Here is an 11,352-nt window from a genome sequence, read left to right on the forward strand (position 1 = left end):
TTTTGATGGTACAACCTTGCAGGGAATGCTCCATCTTTTCTCCACCGTAGCAAGGTAAATAAAGCTACAAAGTCAGTGTTTACTGTCTGAATTAGAAGCTACAAACTTGTTTGTTTAGGCAAGACTTAAATTGTTCAAAGAGAAGAAAAGCATTCCCAAAATATGAATAGAAAGTCCACACGCATTAATGGATTGATCCTTACAATATCTGACGGGTCAATTATTCTCACTTTACAGACAATTTAACCAGTGGCCTGAAGCGTTCATGTAAGCAGCATACACGTGGAGAGCCGCAGAGTCCAACCAGTCCTGAAAGTGAACTAATCATTAAAGAAAAGTAAAAAGAGACAAAGAACTTGATCTAGAAAATGAAGCACGAAAAGACACAAAGTACAAAATGGTTTTACCACTATTAATGGTTAATTATATAATACAAAATGTTACAAGTTAACTGTAGAGACTTGCTGCAGACTGAAAAGGAAGAGAGAATAAGTTCTAACAGTTTGGTAGTGAGAAACACCATTGGCAACACCCTTATTTTTTAAACGTGGTAGAAAAAGTGAAGCAAGCTGAGTGGAGGTGAGCAAATCTGCTCTCCCTGATCACCGTGAGCCTTGTCCAGCCAAAGCAGCTGAGTCAGGGCTGAGGACAGACTTAAGGGACTTCATGGCTTTTCTAAGCCAACTTTAGCAGCACTTCCAATGCTCCTTTACATCCTTTTTAATTACAAGCTGATTCAGTATACTTACAATCCTAAGAAAAGTATCTTGAAAGACATCTGCTTGGTATCAACTGGAGAGATCTAAAACCCAGAGGCCTTTCTACTCTTCTAGCAATGCCTCTAAAAGGAGGCTCCTGCCCCTTTCTTCTGGAGAAGCCACAGACAAACAGAATGAATCTTGCTGCTGTCTTGGATGACAAAACTGTATGTGAGTGAATTTCAAAGCTCAGTGCCTAATCTGGGAACGCTTCTTACAACCTTGTTCACATTTTATCTAGTAGCCATTGTCTGAAAGCTTCACCTAATCTTCAAACAGGTCAAGCACAAGTAGAATGGTCTGAACTGTGAGTTTCATAAGTCATGGCTTTTAACTGTGAAATTACACTTGGTGACTACTTTGAATGTGGTCTAAGCTTTGCTGTGGTTATTACTCCTGAAGCACTGCTACCCCTCAGGCTGTCGTTTCACCCCAGCCAAAGTCCAAGCACTTCCTGAGCCGCAGTGAAGTGCATTGTAGTGATCAGTCTGAAGGTGACAGGACCTGATCACCGCTATGAGTATGAACCAAACAATTTGAAAGAACCCCTTGAACATCACCTGGTTGCCTGACATGCACTTACAGATACACAGTGGTCAACACTCCCTCTTACAAAGTGTGTACTATTAACACTACTACTAATTTCATATTACACAGATGGCTGAGTTTCTCAGAGCTTGCTCAGCAATCTGAGGAAGCGAGGCTAAATTTACCTCCAGCACTAATAGATGCAACATCACTTAGCATTTGCTCACCGAAGCACCAAACTCTGATAATAAAATGCTGTTGTACTCTCCCTCTCAATACGAGCTGCAAGACACAAAATGAGAAAGGCAACTGCCTGTGTCATGGCCCTCTTACTGCACATTACCTTACTGTAAAATACAGTCTGAGAGCAATTCTGTGGTAGCGCTGCCTGTAATGTGATATTAGACAAGCTGCCTGAAGATAATGCTTGTGATACTTCAAAAATGATGACATGAAGTCGCTCATGCTGTTCTGTTCTTTTCTGAAAATGGCCAATTTTTTCCTTTTACTGAAGAAGGAAAAAAGGAAAAAGCAGTGTGAGAAAACCTTGTACTCTTCCAAAGCCACACAAGCTGGTCAGGGAGAATCAGCTGTGTGACAAGTTAATCAACTGAGAGTGCAGTTTTGACACAGGAGGTATTTCCTTCTGTTAGCTTACCCAGAGAAAAAGACACAGACTCAGCATGCCTCCGCAGCTGATCACTTGCTGTACTATGAATGCTGCATCCTGGCATAAATTGAACAGATCTTTTGAGGAATTTTGCTCCTGAGCAGGAATTGTCATGCAGGCCACCATCAAAACCAGGGTACAGACCATTTGTGAATTGCTCCCAGGGGACTCTGAAGTTGTACAACTTCCACTTCAGTAGCGTTCCAGCAAGGTGGTCACAACAGCGTAAATGAAAGAAGAGCAGCATGGTCAAAGGGAAGCACGCACACAGGGAAGCCAATTAAAGTAACTTGTTTAGGACCCCAAAGAAAGGAAAGAGAGTAGATAAATCAGAAGAAAGGTGCTGACCCAGTGGCCATGTGTGGGCTGCGAGAACAAACAGAAGCCCCTTGCATCGATCTACTGGTCTGAGTTAAATTCTTGTGAAAAGGCAGTTTGAGACTTTAGCTAAACTAGTGTCAATTCAGATCAAAGTCAGAGCCTCAGAATGAAATTTCTGCTCCGAGGATGATTTTATGATCAATCCCTAACTCTCCTTCCCCTGTTCTCCTGCTGGCCCTACCAGATTGAACTCCAGGCTACCTTTGCACAGCACCCAACTCGTGCTTTCCATAAGCTGGCTATAGCTGAGCATCTGGCTCACTGAATGCTACGAGTACGCTATTATATTTCCCCCTGTGATTTATTTGAACTGCCCTCATGTAATCCCATTCCTTCAACTATAAAAGAGAATGAAACTGTTTATGTGGGTTTATTAGGTGATGTCTGCTTGACAGATGTCTGTACTACAGCAGCTGCATACACGTGGTGTCTGGCATTCGCTGTCTTTAAAAGCTTTACTTTTATTTTTTCAATGCTTCTGACTTCATAAAAACACGTAAAGAGTATTGTCAGAATATATTCTGTTATCTCTAAAATGAATTTATGCTAGAATATCTCTAATTAAGAGAAAAAAGGGAAAACACACAGCCTCACATACTTCTCAAGGCTTGTTGATTCCTCTCCATCTTTTAAAAGCACCACTTCAACTGGCTTGAGTGAGGATGATGTGCACGTGCCAAGTTGAGAACTTAGCCACAGATCTTGCCTGTCAGTAACCAGATTTCATATAGAAATAGCAGAATGTGACTCTCATGATTATTCAGTTTCATCATCTTCCAACACCAAAAAACTACTTTGCAACAAGGGTGGGGTATGGTTTGTTGCTGGGAGCTATCCAGGAAAGACAGGGCTCTGCAGAAGACACTTTATGTAGTCTTGCTGTAGGAACCTACAGAACCAATTCCATGGCCACTTTACAGCCTGTGGAGGAATGCAGTTTCTCCCAAAGAGCAATTCAGAGCTTCTCTTTGTACTGACCAGCCTGTGAACCTGGCAGCCAATCCAACAGCTTGGTACAAACCCTCCGTTTTACTTCTCTACCGTTCCACAACGTTTGCTCATGTTACCTCCTTAAAATGACACCCATGCCAATTAAACTTAATTGGAGCTTTGTCTGACGCAACTCAATTTTTCTGTCCTAGTCCAACTTCTACTTCTCTGTTGTCATTCACCCAAAAGCTCAAACAGTGCTTTCTGCCCTAACCCACAGGACATGCAGGAATTAGTCCAGTGTTGCAACACGGCACAATGGGAAGAATATTCATGCTGTACAGCAGCCAACTTGTCTCATGGCAAAGTCAAAAGGAGCAGTTGTTCAGGGTTAAATGCACAACTGTGTACTTCAGCTTAGATTTGGCCCTTGGTCTTCACACTGAGCCATCGTTATGGGCCAAGTGTTCCCAACCTCCCTCCCCACCCCAAACCCAAGAGCTTCAGATTAACAGTGTAGTCTGTATTTCGACTCTTAAGAGTGATCCAACTTTCAAAGGCACTGAGCATCCTGTACAAAGCCAAAGCACCTTAGCTTTAGACTTTGGCTTTCAAAAACCTTGGCAAAGACTTTTAAGACCTTTTTTTCCTGAAACAGTCCCATGATGTAAACCGCATGGAATTCAGCTTACGGATTTTGGGCGAAAGCTTGAAGTGACTCTGCAAATCCTGAGAATCAAGGCGCTTCAGGTTTGCTGCTTAAACAAACACTAAGCCATGTCTTCTAGCTATCCTAAGACATATATTGAAGTAAGTTTAATTACGTACTAAAACTAGGTAAAAGAGACCCATTTTCATCATGTTCTTCTCCACATCCCCAATTTATATGAACAAATTGATAGGCTGAAAAAAGTCTTTTAATATCCTCTTTAAAAGTCTGCTTTATGCTCTTTAACCTATTTGCATGCTTTAAGATTCTGCAGGGATCACTACGAGACCTGCCAAAGTTGAACTGATACTCAGCAGAATACTGCAAGCTCCACGCACAGCTTGACTGAACCTAGAAGAAACATTTAATTCAAGAAACCAATCTAAATGAAAAAGAATAAAGTCAGCACTGTAGCAATGGGTTTTGTACATGAAAAGGGACTGGAACACATGAGATGAAACTTAGCAAATGTGACCTATTGGGCATCAGGTTTGTGTAACAGCCTTACCTGCCACTGCCAATTGAAGGAAATGCAATTGATTTCAGCTTCTTTTCATCAGCCAGAGCCAAGCAGTTCTTCACTGTCTTTTCCAGCAGCTCCTCACATTTGTCTGAGCCCCAACCTGGGCTATTACAGTGAATCACAAATTTCGCAGGCAATCCATGGCCAGCACTGACAACAGCTAGTAAGAAATGAAAGTGAAACATAATTGGTTTCCTCTTCTTAGGATTAAAAGAGCGCACATGTGATTAAAATAGCAAACAATTGACAGACGTTCCTTTAGCTCCTGTGAATGTTTTAGATTACAATCACACAGCCTCAAACTATAACAACATGATTACAGAGACTTTGTATTTTCCATTTCCAGCTGCACAATGCTAAGGTAATTTATAAATCATACCTATAATTGAGCTTATTTTAGAGAGAGCAAGAATTCATGGCTGACTTCAAAGAAACACATTTATATGGGGGATCGTACAAACTTGTGTAACGTATAAGGAGAAATGCAGTAATCTGTTAGGGTGTAAAGCTGCTCAAGGGATGATCTTTGCTTTGAGACAGTTTATTGCAGAACTACCATAAATACCAAGATGCTACAATCACACAGTTATGAGTTGTGTGATCTACAGCTACTCCTGCTATATACATAGTTTGTATTGTGAGCTTCTGATCACACTGTAGCCCAAACTGGATCAGTTCAGACCTATTAGAGCTCCACAAACTGGTAAGGAAGGAAGGCTGGAAAAGAGGTGAATTAAGATATTTGCTTTATTTCTAGCTTTGTTTCTGAGTAACTGTGAAGAAGGCATTTTGTGTGATTTCAAGACCTGGTCTTATTAGAGCTTTTTTGTATATGGGTCATCCAAGACCACTGGTTTTAGTTTCTCTCTTTCATCACATTCTTGACAGATGGTTGGAGAGGATGCATTTATAGATTTACAATGTTTTATTCACACAGTTTCTATACCAACAGACAAGGTCTTGAATGTACAAAGAAACAAAGAATTTTTACCATGCCAATTGTATATTATCACCACGATACTGCCACAGACGTGTGAGGAATAAGAGGAGGCAGCACAGCCAGGCTACAAACCAATACTCCTTGAAGGACAATGGAAGCACAAGCATTTATGTTCTTATGGCTCTGCAGATTCTCAACATGTTGAACAGCCTCAGTGTTAGGCAATGCTAATTTGTCATAATGTGCAACTAAAATGTTGGCAGATTCAGAATGCATCATAAATCCATGAAAAATCTATTAAACGCAGTTGACATATCTCTAGTCAGATGTGAAATGTGGATAATATCTTCATCCTGAAAGAATTAAATACTGCATTGATACGCATCACCAACTTTAGTATTTCTCAGGGAGTGTTTTCTAGGGCAGTCATTAATTAACTCATTAGGATTCTGTTGAAGACAACTGTTAATTACCAAGAGCAGTTGTCCCTTACTTCATATGCAAATATTCTGAAAGGGGACATAAGTTATGTTTTTGCTGTAGAAGACAGAACGATGGACATGTTCTGTGCCAGTTACAATTATATTCCAGGTAAGGATCCTGGTTATCGGTAAGTTAAATGATGCCCATAGGATTGAGAAATTTGAAACATGGATATCCATATGATTGAGAAATTGCTGCATGCCAGTTCTCCTTTAGAGTCCTCCAACATGTCCCTATCAGCCAGTTTCTGCCGGTGTAGGGTAGAGCTTCCCACCGCGTCAGACTGCCACGCAGCCCTCAGATCTGAGGGATGCAATGATGGCCAAGGAAAAAACCTTTGCTCACAAATAGGTTGCAAGGTGGAGAGAAGTGTGGTCTGGGCTGATAAGGAATACTGCAGAGAAGTAAGCATTGAAAAAAGAAAAGCAATTGATTGTACATACTTTTGCAGAACACCAATTCCAAGAAACACTAAAAATTTTAAAAAACAAGGAAAAATCCCCATGTATTGGGCACCAGAAGTAAACAGTTGTAATTTTTCTTGTCGGAGCTGAAGTCTTACATCTCAGCTTCAGCCAGAATTCGTTTACAAAACTGCGCACACTGTATTTATTTTAATAGCATAAACACAGATGGGGGAATCAACCTTCTTTATGAACAACATGTATCAGCAGTTTCACAGATGGTGTAAAATTATATGTCGTCATTATCAAACTTTATTACTCATATAGTAGATTTTCCTCAGATATTACATAAATTTTGATAACTAGGCATCAAAAAGTCGTAAGCTTTTATAGTGATGATTTTGGCACTGATTAAACAAAGTACCCAAGCAGATGCTTAACTTTAAGCACATGCTTAAGTTCCATGAAAGTCAGCAGCACTTCAGCAAAGCAGATGTTTAACAGAGTTGAACTCAACTGTTCTGAAAAATAAGCATATCCTTAATTGCTCTTCTGAACAGTGCCCTTGATAATCAACATTCATTGCGTATGCGCATACCTGCGAGTAGCCTGATTTTACTTGTTGTATTACATCACTGCGCCACTTCCCAGATGCTTTGGGCAAGGTTACTTGAGATGCAAAGTGTGTATTTTAACTGTGGAGAAGACAAATGAACCCGAGTGTTGCACCCGAGGGAGCCTGGCTGGCTGTTGGCAATGAGAGCGCCTGCCGCAGATGGCGAGGCCGGCGCCCGCAGCCGTTTGCGCGCAGCTTTCCGGAGCGCAGAACTCACCTCCGGCTATGTCCAACGGCCCGTTCTTTTTGCGAAGCTCAACGACAGCTTCCACAAACTCCTTGCCGCCTTTCTTTTCCAAAGTGCTCCCTGAACAGAGAATTGTCACTTTACTCCTCTGATCCCAGGTTTCCACAGCAGACGCGTGATTCATTGTTATGTTTTATTACATCATTCTAGAGTTTTTCTGCCCAAATATTTTTTTGGGGACTGCAAAGTAAGATCTAAACCTTTTGGGACTTCGGAATTAGCTAGTCATTAAAAACAACAACAACAACAACAAAAAGAAAAAACCAAAAAAGACAACCCTAACAACCCAAAAACCTCACATCGGTATCCCTTGCTAACATCCTCAGACTCCGATTTTAATGTCAAAACATCTGACAAGACATCCCTAGCTCCGTCCTTCTCATGAGCATTTGGTAGTGTGAAATGTTCCAGAAGGATGTGCTAGCTCAAGAGTGGTTGAAGGTTCATAATTCCTTCCCCTGAGATTCATTTCCCCTCTCTCTTACAAATTGTTTTAAAGAGCCATTTGCCACAATAAGAATTTGAAACTCACCTGATCTTGGTCCCTGACCCCAACAGGTGGCACCAGGAATGAAACAGTCTCGTGAGTGCAGCGGGCTGCTTTACTTGGTAACTGCCCAGCTTGTTGAGCCACCTTTAACCAAGAGGAAGAGCCTCAGAAATCAGGAGAATCTCTAAGGAACATATTCCTCCAATGAACTTCTCTAACTACAGCTAAGGAGCTGGACAAAGTCATTCTGGGAGGAGAAGAGCTGTGCAGTGTTTCTGGGCAACCAAAAGGTATGCTGTTGACAAAGGCAGTCCATCACTAAATGGTTTAGATCTTATTTTGCAGCTCTAGTTTTAAATATTAATATAAAAAAAATTAAACAGCCCAAGAAAGCGTTTTCCTAACTACATAAGCACCCCACATAATTTTGCACTGTGCATATTGATTATAAAGGTAGATAAAGTAAAAAGCAGTGATATCATAAAGGCTCTGATTGGAGATAATACTTGGAAAAATGACTTCCAAAAATTCAGAACTAGGATCTCTAAAGTTCTAGACACTTATTTGGTGAAATCCCTTACTTTCACTGATGAAGAAAGAAAAAAATGCATTTTCTGATGGAAGTGCACATACTGTATGCTCAAGGAAGCAGAGCCCCTCCTCCAAGATTCAGGTTACTAAACAGGGTTATAGCTCTAAGAACTGAGAGGACTGTGAGATGCTTTTGCTTTGACACCACTGCTAAATTTCTTCCAAAATGGAGACTGAAAGTTGAAAAGAACAATGCATTTGCTTGTTCATTCAAAAACTGACTCTGTGACCCTGCCTCTATTTTGCTGTTGGCAGTTTATTGCTTTTGGGCTACAAAAGCTGAGGACAATTTAAAAATGCATGCCTTTTCTTTTGCTTTTTTCATAACCAATTCACAACGGGTGTTTGCCAAAAGCTGGATTGCAAGGTCAGACTGTGTAGGTCTGAGTGCAATTTGCAATTTGTGTTCATTTAAACTTTTTATATAAATACTTCAGTCTAAACTTACTCAAACTCTTCTAAGAATTTTCTGAAGCTCAAAGTTACCTATCCCTGTGCAACTGAGTGGAAGGCAATATCTTACAAATCTCTTGGAAAATACAATAATGGCTTCATTTGCAGCAAGGTGTCTTAAGGAGAGGAGACCCACGCCAGAACTAGGGTGCTTGGAAATGCACTGCCTTCCAAAGGCAGCGACATGCCAGGTACCACGGCACGCTGCCCTTGGCGGAACGAGTCTGGCTGACACCAGGGACTTAGAAAATCACTCTGAGAAATGATAGAGAGGGAAAGAAACAGCCTTCCATTCTAGCTACATTGTCCTTGTATGTATTTCCATATCATTCCTATTTATATTTGTATATATTCCAGTTACATTCCCCTTGAGTCCATGAACTCAGATCAGTCCTAAAACCCATGACATTCATAATCCTTAATTTTCCTTGTTTCAAGGGGAAACATAATTAAGCCTTGTGCAGGGCCTAGTAACAGAAAAGATCTATTAAGTAGGTCATTTCTTTGCCATTGGAAAGCTGTCGTACATTTAATGGAATTTAGCCTAGTCTGGTTTAATTCAATCCAGAAGGATCAGCTTTTTCCCTTCTACTGGGAATTAATTTCTAATTAAAAGCAATGAACAACTCTGTCAGTTTATTCCACTGAGATTTCTTCTTGCAGATCTGGTACAAAGAAGAGCAAAAGTAGTACTTGGTATGAATCACTTATGTTTTCTACATTTACTCCTCAATTATGTTCTTCTGATTAATAGTGAGGGTTGATATTGAAACTATATTCCAGACCTATGTTGTAAATTAGTTTCATTTGGGAAAGTACATCCCGTATTTAACCATTTTCCACTACATTAGCAAGTTTCTTGATGGAAGTCTTGCTTCACAGCTTCAAGGTTAGTACCTCACTTGCTCACAGGCATAAATATGTGTCACTCCCATGAGAATACAATCATCATCTCATGCTTTCCAAGCAGGCATTGGTATCAGTGTTGAAAACAGCGTTAGCAGAAATTTAGGCTCTAAAATTCTCAGGCTAAGCCCATGGTACACTTACATTGTTAGGGAAAAACCAACAAAAATAATAAGAATAAAAAAATTTAGATGGGTAAAAGTTAATCATTGGAAGCTAAGCATTTGTGCACTTCTATTCTTTCTTACAGCAGTCAGAGGCAACAGAAACCTACACTAAGGAACAAGCAGTGCAGCTTCGAGAGACAATTTTCTTTGTAGGGTAGCAAAATATTTTTCTGCCAAAGGGTAGGAGACAGGCACATTAGCTAAGTGAGTCCGACAGACTTTAGAAGTGTATTCTTCAGATACAAGGTATTATCACATCTTATTTTAATGTCCCTGCATGATGTTTACCCAGCCAAGTCACAGCTGTCCCTGCTCCAAGGGGCTCCACAGAGCTACGTTCACCTGCGCGTTACTCAGGTGGGGTAGGAGATGCCAGCTCTGCAGCGGGACCTGCTCCCTCTGAGCCAGTACTGAAACAGGGCCTCAGGTGTGGAGGGAGACCATTTGCATAGGGATGATGAGGTTAAGATGAGATATAAAGCAGAGGCTGGGATTATGTGACTTTTTTAAGCATGGTGGGTCATCACCCTTACCAGCAACTGCCGTATTCAGCGCAAATTCTGATTTGTCTTCTCAAATTACCACGGCAGTTCAGTAATGTACTGCTACCCTTTTAGAAAATCCTTCAAAATACTGTATGCAGAGAGGGGTATTATGATGAGAAGAGTTATTCAGTGGACACTTAAGATACTTAATTAAGATGTCTGTCATATTTTTTATCATGCCTTCTCATCGGTGTAGCTTAGATGACCGATTGCCTGAAAAATGTATGCAATGTCACTCTTTGTGGGCGTAAGGACCGCTGAGCGGGGCTGCACAGGTAATTGGTCCCTAAGGTAAAATGTGAAAAAAATAACCACTCTTATGGGTTCAGAAAATACAGATGGGCTAAATCCAGCATGACAGATGTGAACATCTGAAACTTGGCATGGAGAGAATGTACTGGAACTGGTTAGAAATCTACAGATCAAGCATCAAACCATATTAAAAACAGGCATTTGACACGTCAACCAAACAATGCGGTAATTCATTTTCCTTGGTCACACGCCTGCATTGAACGTACTGTTCTTGCACTTCAAGTTTTTGGTGGTGCGTTCTATTGTTACTTCTCAAAGTCAGATTTGGTGATAAAAATCAGAAATGCCTACTGAGTTTGCAATCATTTCTTTTTATTATCAGTCAGGACTGCTGGAAGTGAGAACTGAATGCAAATCTGCATAGCTACAACAAGCTTGTGGCTGCTGATCGACCATGCACACACATACAAACTCCGCAGCACTGAACTTGCCATTACCTACTTCACCACCGGTGTAGAAGTCAGAGTTTGTCGGGTGAACGACAGCATCACTGTCGATCGTGGCAATGTCAGCCTGTACAACTTGCAACTACAACAGGTAAACAGATGTATATCAACCACGTTGGACAGAGACCCAGCAAAGGCTCTACATTTACACATGTACCAACGTCCATATTTTCCTACCTTCACATCTCCAAACCTTGCGCCAAAGGAGTATGCTGGGTTGTGTGTGCAGGTGTGTGTAGAGAAAGGGGTGTAG

At 40.9% G+C, this 11,352-nt stretch overlaps 1 protein-coding gene across 6 annotated transcripts in view; it reads right to left on the reverse strand.

Moving 5' to 3' along the window:
• The window catches only part of LOC104547221 (core histone macro-H2A.1), a 38,154-nt gene that overhangs the window by 808 nt on the left and 25,994 nt on the right, over nucleotides 1–11,352 (reverse strand). For 4 of the 6 annotated variants that reach the window (XM_010192822.1, XM_010192825.1, XM_010192823.1 and 1 more), the window contains 2 exons: nucleotides 7,160–7,249; nucleotides 4,485–4,659 (listed from right to left, as the gene is read on the reverse strand). In XM_010192822.1, coding sequence (XP_010191124.1) covers nucleotides 4,485–4,659; nucleotides 7,160–7,249 — 265 coding nt within the window. Of the gene's footprint in view, nucleotides 1–4,484; nucleotides 4,660–7,159; nucleotides 7,250–11,090; nucleotides 11,182–11,352 lie in introns of all 6 variants that reach the window. The other 2 variants (XM_010192824.1, XM_010192826.1) reach the window with 1 other exon arrangement.

This window comes from Mesitornis unicolor, unplaced genomic scaffold (genome assembly GCF_000695765.1).
Source record: "Mesitornis unicolor isolate BGI_N332 unplaced genomic scaffold, ASM69576v1 scaffold9979, whole genome shotgun sequence".
Classification (NCBI taxonomy): Eukaryota; Metazoa; Chordata; class Aves; order Mesitornithiformes; family Mesitornithidae; genus Mesitornis; species Mesitornis unicolor.